This window comes from Solea senegalensis, linkage group LG21 (genome assembly GCF_019176455.1).
Source record: "Solea senegalensis isolate Sse05_10M linkage group LG21, IFAPA_SoseM_1, whole genome shotgun sequence".
In the NCBI taxonomy this organism is placed as follows: Eukaryota; Metazoa; Chordata; class Actinopteri; order Pleuronectiformes; family Soleidae; genus Solea; species Solea senegalensis.
In genome coordinates this window covers 16,253,167-16,277,218 of record NC_058040.1, presented here as the reverse complement: position 1 = coordinate 16,277,218, position 24,052 = coordinate 16,253,167, and the positions used below count along the sequence as shown (strand labels likewise).

General features: G+C 41.5%; 1 protein-coding gene and 1 long non-coding RNA gene across 8 annotated transcripts in view; both read right to left on the bottom strand.

Moving 5' to 3' along the window:
* LOC122787108 (transcription factor 4-like) overlaps positions 1-17,271 on the bottom strand; it is a 159,714-nt gene extending 142,443 nt beyond the window's left edge. For 4 of the 6 annotated variants that reach the window (XM_044053685.1, XM_044053686.1, XM_044053690.1 and 1 more), the window contains exons 1-3: positions 15,715-15,844; positions 15,350-15,388; positions 11,957-12,029 (exon numbers count right to left, since the gene is read on the bottom strand). In XM_044053685.1, coding sequence (XP_043909620.1) covers positions 11,957-12,029; positions 15,350-15,388; positions 15,715-15,789 — 187 coding nt within the window. In that variant the 5' untranslated portion in view covers positions 15,790-15,844. Of the gene's footprint in view, positions 1-11,956; positions 12,030-15,349; positions 15,389-15,714; positions 15,845-15,940; positions 16,391-16,557 lie in introns of those variants that run through there. The other 2 variants (XM_044053688.1, XM_044053689.1) reach the window with 2 other exon arrangements.
* A 1,688-nt stretch (positions 17,272-18,959) lies between these two features.
* LOC122787109 lies at positions 18,960-23,755 on the bottom strand. 2 transcript variants are annotated; one of them, XR_006362539.1, is made up of 3 exons: positions 23,688-23,755; positions 20,951-21,587; positions 18,960-19,174 (listed from the first exon to the last, which is right to left on the bottom strand). It is a non-coding gene; the product is annotated as an uncharacterized LOC122787109 (long non-coding RNA). The 2 variants fall into 2 exon arrangements; XR_006362540.1 differs by lacking the exon at positions 23,688-23,755 and adding an exon at positions 22,045-22,107.
* Positions 23,756-24,052: the final 297 nt, after the last annotated feature.

The following is a 24,052-nucleotide window of genomic DNA, read 5'->3' as shown; positions in this document are numbered from 1 at the left end:
TGAGAGGAATTAATGTTATATATTTCAGCGTGTAAACAATGTGTAGGTACGTTCCAGATGTATCACAACACTCGTGTACCTTCTTGTATTAAGTTCAGCTAGAAACAGAGCTAGAACGAGCTTCAGCTACAATCTTCACCAAGCAGCCAGCAGGGGGCGCATGACCTCACATCTGAATTGGAAGATGGCATCTCCTGAGACAGTGCTACGATTTACGTTACGATTACGACTGGGTATCAAACTTCCCACGAATCACTTCACATCAAAAATGTGTTGTCACTCGACGTGAAATGTCGAAGTCGGAAGCCACGACCCAGTATTGGCTTCACCAATAAGTTGATCGCGTTTCAGTTCAGAGAAGTCGGGATAAAAACAAGGAGGCAAACGTATCTCTGGCTAGCCAATGTTAGCATTTGTTAGCGAGGCACTATTGACTATTGAGTGACAACCATCTTGGAATGTTTTGTCGGGGGTTTTAAGAGGTTACGCTGTCTTTCCAAGTGGAGAGGACGCGTTCCAGTTGAAATGTCCGACTAGGAACCTTATGGTGCATAATAACTGGAACCAAAAACACATAAACTAAGCCCTGGTCAAGTCCAGATCAGACCAAGATCAAGTGAAGTCCAAATCAATCCCAGGTAAGTTCCAAGTCAAGTCTGAGTTGAGTCCAAATCAAGTCCAGATAGCTTCAGTGAGCTAATAACCACGCAGTTGATTGTCCGAGATCTAACAGCTACGACTGAAGAACTTTATTTGTTTATTAGCATTGAAGCACAGACATAGATAATACCCAGCTCTATCTGCTAGTAAACAAGGTCCAAAGGTTCGTGAAGAAAACCATGTAGAGTCCTGATCTCAGCATCATCTTAAACCTTTGGGATCAGTCAGAAAACCAACAGTGATCCACATCTCCTCACCCAGAAGAGATCCAGATCTGGATCACCCTGACGGAGGTTTTCCTGAACAGCGTCGACTGTCGCGGTGTGTGGCTCACTCTTCTCTCCCCGCCTCAACAATCATTTACTCTGGGTTTTTTTACGTTGTCAGCCGAGGTAATAAAGCACATTAATGCAAATGTTTGTTCTGCAGGAGAAGGTGTCGCATCCTCCCAAATGGCAGTTATTTGGTTTAAAGCTCCAGCGTTGTAAATCTTGTTGATATATACCTCTGCCTTCCAAGAACACAGCAGCAGGGAAACAACTTCATAAAGCCACATTTATTGGATAATTGGTCCTTCAAATGGCTTCAAGCTGTCAAAGGATGGCCATCCAACAGGCAGCAGGCCGGAAAATGAGAGAAAAGAGGAAAAGTCGAGGGGGAGGAAAACAACAAATGTCCTTTTTAGCATCCTCTTAACCACAGGCGGGGAAAAAAGAGCGCTGCGTGGAAGTGAAGGTTTCAGCCTGGAGTTACTGCGAACACTAAGCTGTCAAAGAAGACAAACAACCTTGAATACACAACAGCAACTTTTTCAATTAACATTCACTGATGGTGCTCACATGGACTGCCAGTTTACAAAAAACCACGAGACGGATCCAAGTCCTAACACAACTGTTTACAAAGATTCTTCAGGAGATTATGTTTCAGTGCAACTGCAGCGCAACAAATACGCTCAGAGGTTTCACTGGAAACACATTTACATGACTCTAAACCTCCAAACCTGGTTCTTATACGGCCAGGTTATCTTAACCTGATCCTGATCCTGAATCCAAACCACAACGTGATGTGAATCTGGTAGAAACGATAATTGAGTCTACTTTTATGAGAAGCTTAAGTCTAAATCAAGTGTAAACCAAGTCCAGATCAACTTAATATCAAGACTGAGACAAGTCTAAATCTAGTCTTTAATCAAGTCCAGGTAAGTCTATATCAAGCCTAAATTAAGTCCAGATCAAGTCCAAGTAGAGTCCAACTCAAGTCCAGATAAGGTCTAAATCAAGTCCAGATAAGTCTAGATCGAGTCTAGATCAAACATAAGTAGAGTTGAAACAATTAATCAACAACTATTTTAATAATCGATTAATTGGTTCAAAGCTTTTTTCATGATTAAAACAAGATTTCCGATTGTTGAAGCTTCTTAAGTGTATGAGTATTTTCTTCATTTCTTTGCTCCGGATAACAAAGAAATCATTAAAAGTGAATCATTTTGGTTTGTGGACAAAACAAGACCTTTGAGAACATCTTCATTTCCAAGTGTATGGTATTATATATATTATATAGAAAATAATCGTTAGTTGCATCTCTCAACATAAGTCAAGCCCAAAACTAGTTCAAATTAAGTCCAGATCAAGTCTAACAAGTGCATTTGATATGATGCAATGAATGAATGTTAACAGAGTAACATTCTTAAAAAGAGAACAGAGACAGAGAGAGAGATGTTTGGAGAGAAGAGTTCTAACTATTCAGAGGCCTGACAGTGTGGAATGTGAGCGAGGACACACACACACACACACAAACACACACACCCCCAGATGTTCTTTAGCCCCCACACATACACACACACACTGTATATTTGTAACTACTGGACTTAATCAAAACAAAACCTCTGGATACAAATCTGCACTGATCAGGAGACAAACCAGAGGTCAGAGGTCAGAGGTCACAGAGGTCAGGACCTGCTGCAGGGACGAGTCGACGAGGCTCGTGAAACATCGTACTGAAGCTCGATCGCTCAGAAATATATAAAAATAAAAATAAATGTACGAGTTCAGAGATTTTTTTTATTTTTACATAGATGAGTAAAACACACACACACACACACACACGCACACACACAGTGTCTGGCCTGTCACAAGACCAGATGGCACTGGGGTGTTCCAGACAATTTACAGTTTCTGTGTGTGTGTATGTGGAAAAGGAAGGGGGGGGGCCTGTGTAAAAAAATATCCCACACACACACACACACACACACACACACACACACAGAGGGACTTGGCAGTGCCACTGCGTGTGTGGCAGCGCTGCCAACGACTCAGACTAAAACAAAAGCTGGGTCGAACCATTGCTCTGCCACCCCCCCACCCCCCCCTCGCTCTGACACAGATGGTTTAACCTGCTGATCTCTGCAGTGTGAAGGTTCACTGTGTCTCTGACAAGTCGCCTCGCGTCACATTTGTACGCCAACCACGTACGACAAACACACACTCTCACACACCAGTGTGTTTGTACATGTATATATACTGTGTATATATACAAATAACTGCACTAGACAATCGAAATACTACTGGAGGATTTTGAGGATGAAAATGAAAGTGTGTAGAGTGAGGACATGATACACTGGACTACTTAAGGGCCAGGATTTCAAAATAAACCACACTAAATGCATATTTTTGAAAACTCCAGATCAAGTCTAACTCAAGTCCAAGTAGAGACCAACTCAAATCCAGATAAGTCCAAATCAAGTCCAATTCAAGTCCAGATCAAGTCTAAATCAAGTCCAGATCAAGTCTAAATCAAGTCCAACTCAAGTCCAGATCAAGTCTAAATCTAGTCCAACTCAAGTACAGATAAGTCCAACTCAAGTCCAGATAAGTCCAAACGAAATCCAAATCAAGTCCAACTCAAGTCCAGATCAAGTCCAGATAAGTCTAACTCAAGTCCAGATGAGTCCAGACCAAGTTCATATGAAATCCAAATCAAGTTCAAATCAAGTTTGACTTAAACTTTTTACTAGGTTTTTTAGGATGTAGACGCTTCACTCATTCACAAACATATATAATCTCCCCTGAGGTCAGATGAGTGCATGAGGCCAGTAAATAAGGAAGCGGGACAGGAAACGTGGAATAAGAGCAGGAACAAAAACAGCCGCGGCTGAAGGTTGTGGGAAGCGAATAACAAACAAACAAACGAGTGACATAACCAGAGGATGTTTTCATTTAAAAAAGACTGACCGACGAGGACGCAGGAGACGAGGAAAGGAGACAAAAACAAGGAAGCCGAGGAGGACGACCAGGTGGACAAGTGGTGAGAAGGGGGGGAACACACACACACACAAAAAACGGCTGTTTGATACCCAAACCTTCAACTATTCAATTAACAGCCACGTTTTTTCCCCATCACACACACACACACACACACACACACCCTTTCAATGTTAAAATCCCAAAACAATTTAGCTTGTCACACACTTGCACTTACAAGCATAAACACACACACATACACACACGCACGCACGCCGCTGCCGCCTCCCAGAATAAGTTGGCTGCGTCTAATTGGAGTGCCGTTTGTTGCTGAGAGGTGTTGAGCGCAGCTGTAATTGCCAGGCAGGGCTGGCTGACGTTTTCTGTCTCTTTATTTATTTATCTTTTAAGGATTGGATAATTATTCTCGGTGACGCCGGCCGCGTACAAGCGAACAGGTGTGTGAGAGAAGAAGAAGAAAAAACACACACCGCACGACGCCTCCTCCACGTCACAGACGGACCGCTGTTTAAATGACGACAGGGTTTTTTTGTTTTTTTTTTACGGAAATAAAAAGGAAACTGAATGATGAAGGAAACCGTGTTCGCCACAGGGGGGCAGAGACGGAGGGCGCGCGGGGGAGGGGCATGTATTCAGTCACCTTCACCTGATTGGAGCGAAGCTAACGAGTAGATTGTTGCCGGTGTGAATGTGACTAATAAGGCTAGATACTAACATCAGAGAGTTATGTTAACCACATTATTAGGTACAGTGATATAAATGCACTACGAAAAGGGCCAGGATTTCACAAAATAATCCGCTAAAATGCACATTTTTGGGCTGGCGTGATTTGTTTTTGCAGATAAAAGGCGGAGAGGTCGCTCATTTTCACCGTGGAACTAATTTACACACTGTTTGTTTGTTGAGTTTCATCAAGAAAACATCAAAATACACAGGAAAGTGTTAGCATGCTAACAATGACAATAATAGCATGAAAATTGTTAACTACGTTATTGATTAATAATTCCATCACATGAACGGAAAGAGAACTCAACTTTGGCTTCTTCTCTAATTCAGTGTGTAGCACGGTGATTAGCGCTAACCACACAGTACAGCTGAGGCTAATGCTGTTAGTTGTTGCTAGTTAGTTAATCTGGTTAGTTTTTAAACCAACAATTTTGTTGTTGTATTAAGTGTGGTTGTATGTGTTTGTTCCAGCCTGAAACATGGAAGCTAGCTCTGGCTGCTAACATGAGAAAAAACTGATTTTAGCCACTTTACAAAAAAACTAGACTGATCAAATCAACAATAATTCAAGTATTCTTCATCTTCACAACATGTTTTATGAATATGTTTGTCACTTTACATCACTGTTAAAAAGCCTTTAGCGAAAGAAAAAATGAAGCTTGTCTCACAAATGCTAACTCTTCTACACCAAATCCCATAGAGAAAACCAGCGATTTTACATCACAGCACACAGGAGTGGTTATTTCACTGCAGCCTCCATCAGAGCGTACAAATGTTGTACTTTGTGATTTCTGTGTTTGAACTTCTTCAGTAAGTTTTACCCAAGTGACACAAACTTAACAAACAATACAGAGTTAGACCAGGGGGCGCTGCATCCCTGGGAACTAAAAATGTTGATTTTCTCTATGGGGTTTGGTGCAGGAAAGTCAAACTTCAGTTTCCAGTGAGAAAAGGCTGTTTAACAACAAGATAAAGCATGAAAACATCACAGACTTAAGCAGACAGATTTCATCTCAGTTTTGTTTTTCTTGTGGAAAACACGCTGGAAGTTTGATAAAAATCCACCAATTTCTGCACGATTATTGTCCCACAAAACTAAATTCATCCCAAATCTCAAACACACTGGTCTTAACTGAGCGGCTCAGCTCGTGTCAGCGTCGTCATCTTTGGGGAAAACATATGGAGCCGCGACTCGGTAGCGAGTCAGCGCGACGAAGCAAGCGGCGCGTCAATCTCCTGAGCTTTGGAAACGAGTAAAGGGAAGAAGAAGAAAAAAAAACCCACACAAAAAAAAACACGCTGAGTTCTCACAGACTTTAACCTTGAAATCACTGCCATTATTAGCAGAGTCATTATTAGCATTAGAAAAGTAAATGGGGCTAATAATATTTGCCATTATTTGCTTAAAAACGCCTATTAATCCCTAATCCGCGCCACAATTAAGAGCATGGCTGTGTTTTTTCTCTGCTTTGACAGGGAAACGAGACAATTTAAGCTGCTCGGAGGAGGCGGGAGGGCGAGGAATTAAACCTGCTCAAAGACATCGGGGCTTTTTTGTGCTGGGTTTTTTTTTGAGTGACGGGCGTAACGGAGGCAGATTTGACTGAATAGAGACAAGAGGGTGGAGGTGGGGGCGTCGCTCGCCGCGCTGGAGCGCGTTATCTGTCTCGGTACAAGTGGATCAAATCAAACGGGGGAGAGAGGGGGATTTTATTAAAGAACCTCCCCTCCCTTTTTCTCCCCCCCTCTCTCTCCGTCTGCTGTGAACTGTGACTTGCTAAGCTCTGGCAGTTAGAGGAAGAGAAATCAGGCGTGCCATCGCCGCCGTATCTGCGCTCCACGCCCAGACACTCCACGTCTTCTTTACATTTGACTTTATAACATCTTAAAATGGGAGTTTAACTTACTAAAACTTTGACTCCTTCCTTTCTCCCCCTCGTTTCCTCTCCTCCTTCCTTTATTTTAATCATTAATGCTTCCTCCCTTCTATTGTTTCCTTTTCTTCTTTCCTCTTCCCATTTTCTTTTTCCTTCTTCCCTCACTTTCCCTCCTTTTCTTGTCCACATATCCTCCCTCCTAATTGTGCCTCCTCATTTCCTTTCTCCTATCATTTCTTCTCCTTACCTTTATTTCCTCCCTTCTTCTTTGGTTTCCTCCCTCTGCTTCCTTCATTAGTTTCCTTTCATTTTCCCTCATATCCTGCTTCCTACTGTTGTTTCCCCTCTTTCTTCATCCTTTTCTTTTGTCCCGCACCCTTTTGTTTCACTTTCTCTTTCCCTCATTTCCTCCTTCACTACTTAATCCCTCTCTCCTTTTGTTTCTTTCCTCACCTCTTTCTTCCTTCACACTTCCCATTGTTTCCTCTCCTTCATCCCTACCTTTCCTCTCCTCCTTTTTTTCCTCACAATCTTTTGTATGTCTCTTTATTTCTTAAAACCATCCTTTCCCTTGTTTCCTCCTTTGTTTCCTCCTCTCCTTACCTTCCTTCCTTCCCCTCTTTTTGTCTCTACTGGCATTTCAGGAAACATTTGGTTTGTCTGTCGTTTGAACTTTGAACACACACACACACGCACACACACACACATGCTGACGCACACACACACAGTCCATGTCTAATCCTAACTTTGACCACAGTTGTTAATTTAACGTTCAAGTTCTTCAGAATAAAAACCTTAATATTAGCAGCTCATTTTTAATTATGAAAAGTTTCATTCTAAAAAAAGTTTGGGAAAAACATAAAAAAGACTTTGACTTGGTCTTCTCTTTTACTTCACTGATTTCCTTCCCTTGTTTATTTGTTTCCTCTCCTTTCTTCCCTTTTATTTCCTCATCTACTCCTTATATCCTCCTCCCTAATTTAGTTAATAGGTCATTTAATTTTACCTTAGTTCTTCCTCCCTTCTTTTGTTTCCTCTCCTTCTTCCCTTTCCTTCCTTCCACCAGTATCCCATTTCCTTCTTCTCTCCCTTCATTTCATTCCTCACCTTAATTCTTCCATCGTCTTCACTTCCTTTTCCCTTTCATCTTGCTTCCTTCTGTTTTTTCCTCTGCATCTTCCCTTTCTTACCCATATTATGTACCGTTTGTTTCCTTCTTTTTTCCTCATCTCCTTTCCTTCCTTTCACCACTATCCCACACTTGCTTCTTCTTACCGTTCCCCTTTACTTTAACTTCTTTTCCCTCTCCTACGTCGTCTCTTCTTCTTTCCTTTCCCTTCTATCTTGGTACCTTCTTTTGTTTCCTCATCTCCTTTACTGAAGAGATCACACACACACACACACACACACACACACCTGAAATAGACAAACGACGACAGTGAAGGTGTTTTTTTTTTGAGGAGAGATTAGTGTGTGGTGTGTGTGTGTGTGTGTGTGTGTGTGTGTGTGTGTGTGTGTGTGCGTGTGTGTGTGTGTGTGATCTCTTCAGGGATGATCCTGAAATAAAACCCACAAAAACCATCATCTCCCAATAATTAAAATCACACATAATCCACTTCCTGGTTGGTGACGAGCGTGGGCGGAGTGTGGGCGGAGCGTGTCAGGGATCATGTGGTGTCTTTTTTTGATTATGTTCACGAGCTTTAGTGCGATAAAAAAAGGTGAATTTATGGCCAAAAACACGACAAACGTGGAGCAGGTTTGAGTCCCGAATAAACACGGTATTTTTAACACCTCAGTGTTTTTATTTAAATCCTGCTTTTACACCTTTGCTAAATGGAACACATTTTACCCTGAAATCTTTCTTTTTTCTTTCTTTCCCCCCTCTCTGTTTCTCCTGTTCTTTAGATTTTAAAGACGGAGGAAGAAGAGGAGGAAGAAGAGGAGGAAGAAGAGGACATCCAAAGACGACTTCAACTTTTTAATGTTTTAAAATGTTACTTTAAAAACTTTCAATTGTGGACATTTTCAGGGAAAGATTATTTTTGTTTCCCTCCATTTCTTCCTCTCTTTCCTTCCTTTCCTTTCCTTTTCTTGTCCTAATTGTGCCTCCTCATTTCCTTTCTCCTTCCATCGTTTCGTCTTCTTTCCTCCCTCCTTCTTAAGTCTCCCCTTTACTTCATTTAGTTCCTCCTTTTTCTTTTATTTCCATACCTTCTCCCCTCCCCTCCTCACCTCACCTTACTTCCTCCATCATCATGTTTTTTATTTTAAAACAGAAAGGTTTCTTCACCTCCTGCTTCTCTCTCTTCTTGTGTGTGACACTCTCCGTCTCTGTCATGGTGACATTATAAAACAGAGTCAACGTGAAGTCATTTAACACGACACACGGTTACAAAGGTCAAGATCAAACTAAAAAAACCTCACAACCAGCGTCAATTTACAGTAACAGACAGTGAACCTGTGACCTTTAACCTTTAAATGGCTTCAAATAGAACAAAGGACACAAGGTAGAATGTAGACAATTTCACCCACTGAAGGACGTACGATCGACAACGTCTAAAAAAGGGAAATGTACCATCATTTTGGTCGTGATTTGAGAGCAGCTGAACGATCACATATTTTTCCACGCCTCTGAGTTACGTAAAAAGGCTTTTATTTTGAAGGTAAGAGCGCACGTGAAGCAGTATCACAGACGATCTACGTCATCGTAATTACGCGACAGTCTGAGGAGTTGCACGTCAAACAACGACGCGTGGTTATTACGGTAATTTCAGGAAGAAGCCGGAGAATCAGCGTCTTTGTCACCACAGAGGAGAGAGATGGACCTTGAGACTAAATTATACTGTTGGAATTTCAAATTTCCTTCATATGAAATTGTTAATACACTATTTTAACGTAACTGCCAGATATGGAATGTTAATCTGGAAAGTAAGGAGCAAAAGACACTTAGTTACAGGACATTTTTTGGTCCTTTTATGGTTCAAATAAGCAAAAACTAAAGGTTTTGAGGCTCAGTGTACGATGACATTTGTCACAAAGTCACAGTTCGATAATTCACTGCTTCAAGTTAACGTCTCCAAGGTTGTTTCTGAATTCATGAACTCATGACAGGGTGAACGTCAAAGCCTCAACTGGTACGACTGTATCGACCGTACGCTCCTCCGTCCTCGCCCCCAGTCTTTGGAAACCTCCTGCTCTTGTGCCTTTTCCTAATTAGCTGCATTCACAAACGAGCGGCGGGCTCATCAGAACGCCGAGGCCTGCAGAAAGCCACAGCGGGGGTGAGCCGCGCGAGTGTGTGTGTGTGTGCGTGAGTGTGTGTGTGTGTGTGTGTGTGTGTGTGTGTGTGTGCGTGTGTCGGTGTCAAAAGAGAAAACAATTCCAAAAATGCAGATTCTCAGACAGACGAGCAGCAAACTGAGGCCCAAACGACCGCGACACATTCTACACCAGCTCCAGTCCCAACCACGTTTAAATCCTCGTAAAAAAACAACAACAACAACAAAAACAACAAACAACGCAGTAAACAAAGACGATGACTCGGCATCTCCTCTGTTTCCCAGCCAACGTACAAAATGGCTTCCAAACGACGTTTAGAGCAAGAAACGAAGAAGAATCTGTGTGTGTGTGTGTCACCTCTTCAGGAAAGGAGACGAGGAAACAATAGAAGGAAGCACGATAGAAGGGAAAGGAGGGAAAGACAATGTAGGAAATAAGGTGAGGAAAAAGAAGTGAAAATAAAGGGGAAACCAAAGAAGGAGGGAAATGAAAGAGGTAAGAAGAAGGAAGTGGGATCGTGGTGGAAGGAAGGAAAGGAGATGAGGAGAAAAAAGGAAGGAAACAAACGGTACATAATATGGGTAAGAAAGGGAAGACGAAGGAGGAAATAAGGTGAGGAAAGAAGTAAAGAACAAGGAAGGAACTGAAAAAAATAAAGAGGAAACCAAAGAAGAAAATGGGCGGGGAGAAGGAAGTGGGACACTGGTGAAAGGAAAGGGAAGAAGGAGAGGAAACGAAATTAGGAAGCTGGATATATGGACGAGATAATGATACTTTGACAAAGTCCTCACTGTGGGACAAATAAAGCATTTATCTCATCTTAAAAGTCCTTGGTTTGGTTATAATAATAATACTAATAATAACTATTATTGAAAACATCTGTATGTGCAACATGCAAATAACTTTCTACTTCAAACATGAAACCTCACTGATCCACTTCCTTTCCATTCAAAATAAAAGCTTCACTCGTTCAGAGGTGTCACACTCGTTTAAAAAGCAGATTATTAGTTTGTTCAAATTCAGACTTTAAACCGAAATCCTTTCAATCGCCAAAACGCGACGTGATCAGAGAGAACGAGTCAACGTTAACGTCACCCATCAACTCAACAAGTGACAAACACACCCGCTGAGTCATGGTTTAATGACCTGAATGAGTGAATGAATGAATGAATGAGTGAGACACAGACCTATGAGTCAGCAGACTGACCACAGACTCACTGAATCAATAAAGACGCACAAAAATAACAAGAAATCGGACTCCGACGACACGTGAAGGCAAAGTGTTGCATGTTAGACACCGACAATAACACTGACCTCAACACACACACACACACACACACACACACACACACACACACAGGCAGGAAAAGAATGAGCAGCAGCAGCGTCACAAAAACAGGAAGTCTCCTTCAGGAACGAGTCGTCGCAGCAGCAGCTGGGAAACAAACACGTCGCCTTTTTCAAAACGCACAATCACCAGCTCAGAAAAACACTTTTCACCCGACAACGCGAAGCAGGAACACACAACAAAGTGTGTGTCGAGTCCAACAATCACCCATGCTGGACAACTTTTAACAAGTTTAAACAGAAGTTTGTCAAATCACTCTCCCTTCACACCAAAGCCCATTGAGAAAATCCACCTTTTTAGTTCACGCTTACACATGAGCTGCTGGTCCGCTGCTGGCCCGCTGCTGGCCCGCTGCTGCCTCGTGTGGTCAGTTTGTGTCATTCGGGTGAAGGGTTTCAAACGCCGAAATCACAAAATAACACGTTTGAAGTGACTGACGGAGGCAGCGGTGGACCAACAACTCTGTGTGCCGTGATGTTAAAATCGCCCGTTTTCTCTATGGGGTTTGGTGTGGGAGAGTGAGCGGGTTTAGAAAGTGTCCGAAAGTTCAGTTTCCTGCACGAAGCAGGAAGATTTTAGTGCAGCGCTCGCGACCACAAAGTCCTGCAAATTAATAAGATCAACAAAGCAGAACAGCTTCAAAAAACCACACAACTGCATCTGTGTGCGCGTGTGTGTGTGTGTGTGTCCACACCAAGAAAATTCAAACCGCAAGCATAAAACCACAGCAGCGAGCAGGTGAGAGGAGGGAGAGGAGGGAGGAGGAGGAGGAGAGGAAGAGGAGGAGGAGGAGGCTGACGTACTTGAGCCGGAGAAATGTCCGCTCCCCAGAGAGGTCGGTCCGTTCTTTCCACTGCTAACAGGAGGGGAAAACATCTACAAGACAAACAGAGCACACATTACCTCTGAGAGCGAGGACGACGCTGCAGACAGATAGACAGGCAGACAGACAGCAACACACACCATCATCATCATCATCATCACTGCAGCTACAAACAGAAGAGCTTCACTCCAAAATACCACAGCAACATTTGGCCGATCGTGCGAAGAAATGTCAAGAAATGTGTTTGTTTCCTGCTTTTTTTACTACAGTAGAAAAGAAGTATTTACAGTGTGATCAGGCCTGTGCATTATTTTTAATATGAATATCAATTATGAAAAAAAATAGCAAAATTCTTTTTTTTTACCTTCAAAAAATTAAGCCTGAATAAAGTAAGACAAGTTTGATTTTTCTGTCTCAGGTAATTCAGGACAAGTTCTAATAATCAAGCCAAAACATTCCAACGACTTAAAAGAGATAGTACAACACGGAGGCGCTCTCTCTCAGTGAAAACATGGCTGCCAATGGGGAGTTAAAAAATAAAATAGTAATAATATCTCCAGCTTAAGTCTACAACACGCTAGGAACATGTTCGTCACTTTTTCTCACTGTTTGACAGACTTTTCTTGGAACCGCACCAAACTCCATAGAGAAAATCATCGATTGTGGCTCACGGCGACGCAGTAGCTGCTGCTCTGCTGCTGCCTCGTTTTATCACTGCAGCTAATCCGAATAATCCGAACCTAGGATTTCAAATGCCGAAGTCACTAAACAACACATTTGAAGTGAAGTGACGGGGGCAGCGGTGGATCAGTAGCTCCTGTGTCCCTGTGTGCTAAAATCGACTGTTTTCTCTCTGGAGTTTGGTGCGGCGATACAAACTTTTATTTTGGTTTAAAAACGACCCGTCTCACAGTGAGATGACGCGGTGAACGTATTCCTCAGGGAGTTTGTTTTCTAAAACACGGCAGACAAAAGGCTAATTTGCGTATGTGTGTGTCGTTTTATTTTGAAGGGTCAAAACCCTGTGGCCAAACGTTGTTTGGTTTTATTGTGGAGGGAAAACACTTCCTGTCTACTTCATCACATCTCTATATATATATATAATCTATACAACACAGGAGGAGAAAGTCATCAGGTCTCTACAGTTGCCATCTGCTCGACAACATCTACAGGAAGAGGAGATAAATAAATAAAGAAAGAAAGAAAGACAGTAGAGACACAGAGAGCGAGGAGCGAGGAGCGAGGAGCGAGGCCTCCTGCTGTACAGCGTCAGTATCAAAGTGACACGTCTGTCTGACCCCGATTCATAACCAAACACTGTCTGTGATCACATCTCACACACGTTCACACTCACTCCAGTCGCTTCAAAACCGTTTTAAAATGACAAATAAACAAGAAATGTCACATCTTGATGTTTGACTGTGTTGTGTTTCCATGAATCCACTAATCCATCAGATGATCTGATGAATGAATGAATGAATTAAAAGAGTCACATGTTTGTCGTTTCTATACAAACACACAGAGCATGTGAAGGAATGTGTGATTCTATACAGAGAGAACGGCGTCATTTTTACACACAGGTCTTTTAATGTGATTATTGGGCTAAATTATGATCATTTTCAACTTGAATCTAATATCAGGACATAAACAACATTGAAACATTACTGTAGTGTCTTTATAGCGTACGCTTACTCTATGTTTGCATTTTACTGCATTGATTTTGATGCATTTGTGTCTCTTATATGCTAAATTTGATTATTTTAGGCTTTCAACTCATAAAAATTGACATTAAATATGACTGTAGTGCTCTTTCTAGCATTATTTTAGGTTTTAATCTAAATATAATTGTCTTAAACAATCTTAAACTATGACTGCAGTGTAAACCGACTGTATGTTTGTGTTTAACAACATGGATGTTTGTGTCTCTTTTTATACCAAATTGTGATCATTTGAGGCTTAATTCTGATAAAAATGTACCTCCACATGTTAGTGTGACTACATTATGAGCATTTCTTTGTCATAAATGTCACTAAAACATTGTTAAAGTGACTTTAGTGTAAATGTGTGTCACTAAATTTAAGCTCAGCAATAGTCAATAGTTGGGTACATAAATAAATAAATCACTAGTTTCTGAATTACAATATTGATTTATAAGATCTGACATTAAATCGTGTTAGCAGCTGTTTTTATTACTTTAATATTTCTATTGAGGCATTTTATACTCAGTATGTGCTTTTATTGTGTGTATTTCAAAATAAAATCTTCAAAAATGTGACAAATAAAGCGCGTATATGAATCTAAACATGTATATTTTCCTACAATATCAATCAAAATTCACTATAATCTTCATCTACAGGTGTTTATTTTGTGTTATTACGAAATGACGGCTGTTTAAAAAGGATTTTATTTTACTGTTTAAACATTATTGTAAATGTTTCTCGACATCGCGATTTCATCAAGATATAAATGTTTGTGAGTCGAGCTTCACTTCAGATTTTAAACATGTCAGAGCCTCAACACATTTAGATTATTGTCATCATCATTATTATTATATAGATATTTACTATATATAATTATAAATATCTTTGGGTAAATGTGTCAAATTAAACACTTAGACAGCAATAATTACCTGTGCTTTTATATTGAAAGTCACTATATTGGCAGTTTTGAATAAAAATGATGTTGTAATTGAATCATTCTGGTTATTTATTAGTCATCAATGAATCATAACAGTCCTTGTTTAATGTTCATTTAATAAGATTTGAATTTTCTGTATTAATATTATATAAAAGTACCAGCAGTAAATTGAGTGATTTGTTTAAATATCTAGGGATTTCAGGGTATTTCTGATTTTATTATTTATTATTTTATATATTTATTTCTTCTCCTCTTGAGGCCAAAGTTGCTCCCAGAGAGGAGGAGGAGAGAAAACATGGGACACACACACACACACACACACCCACTTCCTGTCCAGTTCAAGTTCAGCTCACAGAATCCCCTTTAAAAAACCACTCACTTTACATTGGAACCACGTGTGTGGGGCATTTAAGGGGCTGATGCAGGAGGAGTTAGAGTGCGGAGTGAGAGTGTGACACATGTCGGTGTTTTCGGCGGCATGACTGTCTGTGTGTCTGACTGACAGACAGACAGACAGACAGACAGGTTCATGATTCAAACATCGAGCCTTGTGTGAGTGTGTGAGAGAAACGCTCTGTGCCACACGGAGCTGTAGCAGCAGCCCCACACACACACAGAGAAAAATGTTTTCATTTATATATAAATATACATATTTGTCCTTTTACAACATGAAAATCAGACTTTTTAAAAACAAAAAACAAAAAAAAAACATCAGAATCAAAGAAGGATATACTACCATGGATGTTGGGAACATTTTCAAATCGCTGTTTCGCATCTATAAGACAACAAAATTACTAATGCAGCATCACAATTCTCCACACACACAGAAAATAAAATGACAACAAAAACACAACATTATTGCACTGACTTTTCTTCACTTACTCCACGTTTTTAACGCGCAAACTTGTGCGCAAAGTGGCTGATAATGTGCAGCAGCAGCTTCTTCTTATCACAATCAGCACGTTAATGTTAAAGCATGTAAACAGTGCTACTGTCATCTTCATCATCATCATCATAAACACACACATACACTCACGCGCGCGCACACACACACACACACACACAGAGAGAGAGAGAGAGAGAGAGGTTGATGCTTCTTACCGCGCTGAAATCCAGTAAGTCACTGAGCTCCTTGTCTGTTCCCAGAGCTGCCATCCGCTGCTGGTGATGATGCATTTTAGCAACAACAAAAATCCAAAAAAAGAACAAACACACGCACCTAAAACATGGAGACAAGAGGAGGAAAGAGCGAGAGAGAGAGAGAGAGAGAGACAGAGAGAGTGAGGGAAGGAGAGGAGGAAAGAGGAGAGGAGGAGAGGAGGAACACCTCGGCTCTTTTACGCGCCGCTCCCGGATCTCTCTCCTTCTCCTTTTCCTTCTTCTTCTTCTTTTTCCTCCAAAGCGAAATTAATCCAGATTAAGAATCTCGAGCACAGTCACATCTAGTTCGCGTTCATCCTCGGAGCCTCTGGCGCGCGCGCGCTGGTGCTGCTGCTGCTGCCTCGCTCCCTGGGTTCCTGGTTCCTGTCGCGCAACAACACAAAAAAAAAAGAAGAAAAAAAAAAAGAAAATATGACAGGAAATAAAAAAAGAGGAGAAGGAAGGAGGTGTGGAGTGAAGGGACGGGACCACACTCCTCTTTCTTTCCTTCCTTCTTTCTTTCTTCTTCTCCTGGCGCGTTTCACTCTAAAGTCCGGGCCAAACAAGTCCGAGCCGTGCGCGCTCAGACGCACACACCGCGTAAAAACACACACACACACAGAGCACAGCGCGCGCGTCTCCGACACAGAGCGAGAGAGATCGCGTCAGAAATGTGTGTCAGCTCCTCTTCTGTGTGTGTGCGCGCGCGCGAGACAGAGAGAGCGTGTGTGTATGTGTGTGTGAGAGAGTGAGAGTGAGAGAGAGAGAGAGGGAGGAAGAGGCTGAGCTGCTGCTGCTCCTCACCCGGCTCTCGGTGCTCTCCTCTCGGCTGCAGCTCTCTGATTCTTCCGCGAGTGCTTTTTTTCTTTTTCTTTTTTTTTACGCAGGAACCAGGATCAGAGCGCGTGCGTCTGCGCTCACATTCATGTGCTGCTGCGGCCACCTAGCTTCTTCACCCTGCTGCTGCTGCACGAGCCACACACTCACACACTCACACACACACATACACACACCGGCGTCATAAACGTGAAAGCTCTGTTGTTGCTGTGATTGATTGGCTGATTGCGGCGCTGATTGGCTGCTCTGATTTCACTTAATTAGCCTAATTGGAAAAGGAAGGTGATTTTTTTTTTCTTGGGAGGAAACAACTCTGTTTTTGGAGACAAAGACAACTTTTTTTTATAAAGCACTTTAAGAAGAATAACAACAGCGTAAACAAAGTGTTGTACCTGTGAGACCTAATGCATAAACAATAAAACACTAAAAACAAATAAACAATAATAATAAAACAGTATGTTTCCTTCAATAGTGACATAATAATGTGATTATTCATGTGTGAATTTTACTTTGTTACTTTTTTGTTTGTTTTGATTTGTGCATACACACGTCTGTGCAGGTGTCCTAATGAGGACTCTCATTGACTTCCATTCCTTTGGACAGACTAAACAAAACTGTTATTAATAACATTAATCATAATTGGTTAATGTCTAACTATCTAACTAACCATAAGCTAAACTTTCTAAACCACTTTCACTTAAAAAAAATGAGGTTCCGACTCATTAGGGACCAGGTTTTGGTCTCCATGAAGGCTTCAGACACACACACAAACACATTCTGGACTTCAGAGGACACCACGGTGAACCTCAACACTAACTATTACTGGTCTAACCTGAATAACATGTCTTATGGGGACTTGATTTTTGTCCCCATAATGTGACTGTGTAAACAGATGTAGGTCCCCACAACATGAGGAATACCTGTAACACACACACACACACACACAGGTCACCACTTAAAACCACAACAGCACCAGAAACCCTCCTCTCTGGAAATACTTTGCAATACTTTGCTGCCTGTGTGTGTGTGTGTGTGTGTGTGTGTGTGTGTGTGTGTGTGTGTGTGTGTGTGTGTGTGTAGAGCCCCACAGCCTGCAGGTATGAAATGACTGGCCTATTTCTGCAAATTACACCCTGCATGTGCGGGTTTTTTCACAAGGAGAAAAAAAAAGAGAGCTTGCAAAACACACACACACACACACACACAGACAGACAGACACCCACACACACACACACACACAGGTGCAGGCACGATATAAAGGCTTATTTGTTGCTGTATGAAGTGGTGCAGTCGTCCTCTCCACAGACCTTTGCTCTCAAACGCGCTGAAAAAAGAGCAGCACCGCTCGCAGAAAAGTAAATAAACATAAATAAAAACATTCAGAGACATAAAATCCACTTATTGTTTTAACAGAAACACACACATGAAGGATTTGTTTTCATGTCTAACCTGAGCACTGACGTGATTTGGAGATATAAAGACAGCAGAGCAGGAAATCCCCAAATTACAGAGAGAATGGGGATGAAACACAGCATGTGTGACATAATAAACTGTGATGAGTCACTCTGACACAAAACTGAGGCTACTAAATAAACTCTACCCAGAAACCATAAGCATACATATATATATAAATGAGGTTAGATTAAACATTAAAGTGATATTTCAGGCATCAAAATCTGCCCCCACCTTAAGTCTACGATGTCTTAAGAACATGTTCACGCCTGTATCTCGCTGTTAGACAGACTTTTCCAACGTTTGTAAGCAAACCACTCACTCACTCACTCACTCACTCACTCACTCACTCACTCACATCACACCAAATCCCATTGAGAAAATCAGCGATACAGGAGCTGCTGCTCTACTGCTGCCTCGTGTGGTCACTTTGTGTCACTGAGGTAAATCCGAACAAAGGATTTCAAACACAGAATCCCCAAAATGACACATGTGAAGTCACTGACGGAGGATCGACACCTCCTGTGTCACTGTGAGCTAAAATCAACTAAAATCCTTGATTTTCTCTATGGACTTTGGTGTGGAAGAGTGACACAAACTTCAGTTTACAGTTGGAAAAGACCATCAAACAGTGAGATTAACATATTTTTAAGATATCATAGAGCTTTAGCAAACATATACTTTATTATGTTAAGCGACTAAAATCTGTTTTGTGTACTTTCTAGTGCCTAAAACAACCACACTTCAAAAACTTTAATCATATTGATAAAGTATCTTGTTTTTCGTATTGATTGATTTCCTACATATGTATCTGCTGCGGATACTCTCGCATGTGTCATAATAGGCAGAAAAACAGTCATAATTAGTCCATTTGACCTTAAAAGGGTGACATCTCCATATCTCGAGTGTCCGTACCTGTCGTCCTCCTCCTCTCTCTCTGTCTGTCTGCTCCTCTTCTCATTATCACTCTGTGAACTCAGGGAAAGAAAAAGGTTACATAACGTGCAAGCAAACACATCCTGGTTTAGTCTGAGAGCGTTCACCTTGAAACGGAGCGGGAACACAAAGTTACGCCCTGACACTGGACACGGTGTCACGCGTGGATCAAAACCGCGCCGCAGGAAAAACCATCCTTGAAAGATACAAGTTATTACATCCTGAGTGGAGGTGGAGGTGAAGGTGGAGGGAGGACACGACGTGTGTGTGTGTGTGTGTGTGTGTGTAACGACAAACATCACCGACACGGAGACAAAGACGTGAAATCCCCACAACAACATCACAATACACAACATCCATTTCACCGCTGTACGCCATTATCACGCCCTCAACATCTTCTCCTTCTGTGTGTTTACTTTGCTTCATGTTGCCTTACTTTCAGCGACTAGCGCCACCACCAGGAGTCATGGAGTAGTGACACTACGGAGTCAAATGAGCAGGAAATCTGTTTAGAGGATGAAATAATAAAATCTTCTACATTTCATATTTCAAAACAAAGATTCCAATTCCAACTTCTGGGGAGACCGGAACATGCTAATAGCTCCCTACTAGCTAAGCTAACTAGCTTCTAGGTTGCAAATTCATCATTTAAAATCACTGCGAAGGACTTCAACAGTGTAAAAGCAGAAGTTTTTTTTGAGACAGTGATTTCATGAAGGAAACACCATGCAGTCATGTCCATGTGTTCATCAAATGGACTAGATTAGCTTGCTAGTTAGCGACCCCCGCTAAAGCGCATGGTATTAACCCCATTATTTGACTTTTGAAGTTCTGTGGAAACTGGATAGCGTTTATCTCCGCTGTGACATAATTCTTAGTTCCCATTTCCAACGTCTGAGACGACTGGAACATGCTGATAGCTCCCTATAGCACATGTACGCTAATTAGCTTCTAGGTTGTAACTTAAAAGTTCCTTCCAGTTGTTAAAAGTAGAAAGTTTCACTTTTGAACTTGGTCAAACTATGACAAAAAAAAACGTTCTCAGTTTAAGATGGCCGCTAAGAGCATCAACAGTGTTGTTTTCTTTTTTTGCGCCTTATCAGCTCGCTAGTTAGCAAAACTAGCTAGAACTTTCCACAAGTTGTATAACTTAGTAAACTAGTATAACTAGTACATCAGATGTTGGTAGTACATCTTGTGGAAAGTTGGTACTTTACACAAGATGTACTACCAACATCTGAGGCAACTGGAACATGCTAAAAGCTAACTAGCTTCTAGGTTGAAACTTTTAGTTCTTCTAGTTGTTAAAAGTAGAAAGTTCCACTTGATTCAAACCCAGTTTCACACTTTCACAGTTTAAGACGGCTGCTAAGAGCATCAACAACATTTTTACTGTTGCTGTTTCGCACTTTTGTCTTCTTTTGTTTTACATATACACACAGGGCCGGCTCTTGGCATAGGCGATATAGGCGGTCGCCTAGAGCGCCATCTGCTGGAGGGGCGCCACAAGGCAAAAAAAAAATAAAAAATTTAAAACAATGAAAATAAAAATGATTTTCTATTCCCAGTCGCCCTCATTTGTGTGTTCTCTCTTGAAAATAATAAATATTAACAAATGAATAAACAATAATGTTCCTAAAATATGGTGCTGCTGAATCACATGACGGGTGACCTCAGGGTCAGAGCAGGGATCAGAGGTACTTGAAAGTTGTTTGCTGTTGTTGTTCAAATTAAACATGTGTGATTGTTCATTTGGCTGGTGTAATTCGTGTGTGTGTGTGTGTGTGGGGGGGGGGCACCGGAGAGCAATCTCGCCTAGGGCACAAAATTAGGTAGCCGGCCCTGTATACACATTTATGTGTCACAGACGTGTTGAGAGGGTGATTAATGTGAAGGAAACACCGTGTAGTGACGTCCACGTGCTCATTAAATGGACTAGATTAGCTTTCGCTAGTTCGCAAACCTCGCTCACCACAGAATAGCCAGATTATTTGTGGAAACTGAAGCGAGTGTGACATCATTTCCAGGTCTGACTTCAGACTTCAGACGTCCGAGGCAACAACTGGAACAAACTATATGAGATGATTAATGGAGAGAGAGAGAGAGAGAGCAGATGTGAATGAAGGGGAAAAAAAGAAGTACACGACATGAGCAAATTTAAAATATGATGATGGTGGTGGTCAAGGAAATAGCAGGGCTGAGTCACTGAGAGGAATTAATAGTACAAACACACAGATATGCACACACATGAACACACATTCCTGAAGGGACGTGGCGCGCGCACACACACAGTAAATGCATGCAACCACACATACATATTCATCTCTCACACACACACACACACACACACACACAGGCTCAGCCCCTCCGCGGTCTCTAACAGTGTGTTTTTGCCAAACACCTGTGTAATCGTACAGCTGTGGAGAATGCTGGGAAAAGAGCGGGGAACTGAACACTGCACAGCTAATACCCTTTGATTCCACCCGGATCACTGACTGACTCTGTGTGTGTGTGTGTGTGTGTTTGTGATCTGTCCCCCCAGTATCAGCATTCTGGAACATTCCTCCATCCGTCCTCTTCCTCCTCCAGCTGAACTCATCAAGCGCCCCCTTCCAAAGGAAAAAAAAAACACTCAGGCGTGCAAACACAGACGAAGAAGCCGGTGTTGTTGTTGTTTTACAGAATTATTGAAATCACAATATTCCAAATGTCAGCTTTTTATAGCACTAATCAACGTCGGGATGTCGTTTTTGAGAAAACGTCTTTCTCTAGAAAACTAGAAAGAAACTTAATAGTTGTGCATTCAATTCAACTCAAAAACTGTCAGCTTAAGTTTTGTAGTGTTTAATCCGAACACTACACATCCTTTTTTCATCACTTTGTTCCACCTTGTAAGCCTCCCACTCTTCCAGACCAAAGTCCATAGAGAAAATCGTTGATTTTGCATCACAACAAACCATGGTTGTTGAGCCATTGCTGCTTCCTCTATTAAGTTCAAATGTGTCATTTTCTGACTTTAATGTTCAAAATTCTTTGTTCAGATTAGACTAAGTGCAGCAAACGTACCTAATGAGGAAGCAGCCGACCAGAAGCTCCTGAATCCCTGCGAGGTAAAATCGCTGATTTTCTCCATGGGCTTTGGTGATGGAAAGAATGAGCAGAGAAAATGAGCAATCTTTCTTCCATATGTTATACAAGTAAAAATTTGGGGTTCACACACATGTATGACCTGGAGAGGAATGTGAGCGAGCGGCTCCACCTGCTCACTCAGGTAGAAGTGATGATTGTTAAAGAGAAACTGGGCAGGTGTCACGTGTCATGTGTGCTTCAGAATTCCAGGTCTGTCCCTGTGTGTGTGTGTGTGTATGTGTCCTGGCCTGGCTGGATAAGGAAGCGGGTGCCAAGCAGATGGTAGCAGTGGTTTACACAGGTGCCTCCAGTATGCATGTGTGTGTGTGTGTGTGTGACAGAGAGGGAGGGGGAGGGGGGGCGGGGCTAGAATGAAGCAGCTGGGGTCAAGTTCGGGCCACTTTCTTCTGTTTGTAGAGGAAAAGCTTCTCTCTGTTAATGTTGACACGATGTGTTCGATGTAAACACTGGAAAAATGACTGTGTGAATATAAAAACAACCACGTCTAACAAAAAAATGCATTTCCACACTAACCTAACCTGTATTCACGTGCCAAATTTTCTCCCAGACGTCATTTGTTTTAAAATATATATATCCAAAGTGTTTAAAAACACAAGTAAATATGCACGCATACTGCTTTTATTATACAGTATATTATTTATAATTTTACTTTATTTACCATTGTGTATATTCCACCTTAGCTACATGGTGTGTATTGTTGTGTTGATGCAGTGACGATATCAATCCATCTCAAATAAGCTTGGCAGTTAGCTATGAAGCTATAGTTGGCTAAAGATTCTCTTCCCACACAACTAGCCTATCTATCTATTTTTCTATCTATCTATCTATTTTTCTATCTATCTATCTATCTATCTATCTATCTATCTATCTATCAGAACTAGCTAGCTTAAATTCCATGCCCACCCAAGTATCTGTCTATACATTTGTCTGTTGAACGCTAACATGATAGCTTCATTGCCAGCTAGCTAATTCCCTTCACAGACAACTATTTAGAACTGACTTGATAGCTTCATAGCTACCTAGCTAAAATGACTACCCAAGTATCCGTCTATATCTCTTCATTTATGGCAGGTAGCTAAAAATTCCCTTCCCACACAACTATTTAGAATTGACTTGATAGCTTCACATCGATCCATCCATTCATCTATTGCAGGTAGTTATGAAGCTAGCTAGCTAAACATTCCCTCCACAAACAACTACTGTATCTAGCTATCCAACCATAGTTAGCTTGAAAGTCATTTTAGTGTGAGCATAACATTTGAAACCTCACGTCAAGACTTCAGGATGAGCTTTACACGTTATCACGTGTCGTAAACACAAGATCACAAGTTCAACGTCCAGATGAAGGGGAGTCTCTTTTAGCTGAAAATAAAGTTTGTTATATTATATTTTGCAATAATAATGCACCGTTATGTTCATATGTCATATTATAACGATAACATATCATAAATTGAGCTTGTTTTGATCTGACCTGCTGGTGCTCAACTGTGACTACTAGTGGCACATTTGGTATACTACACTTTGTGTCACTGTCTTTTAAACTCGTGTGGTGTCTGTACCTGAAACAAAGCCTTCTTCATCATGACGACCTCACGTGCATCTTCATCAGCAGTGGCTCGTCGCTCAGCTTGATCTTTAATAAAATAAATAAATAAAATAAAATGAAATGAAACAGCAGCTGATTATTTTTACCTGCGTGTGATTTATTAACCCGGTATGTAGGTTGCTGTGTTCGACTGCGACTTCTGCTGACTGGACGTGGACGCCTCGCAGCGCGAGTACATACGGATATAACTATTGTGCTTAAGTGCAGAGTGTGTGTTCGCGGGGGGCTCGTTTTGCTGCATCAGTGAGGACCGACAATTGGTTTCACACTGCATTTGTGGGGTCTGACGAGTTTTGTGGGGACCTTGTGGGTTTGAAG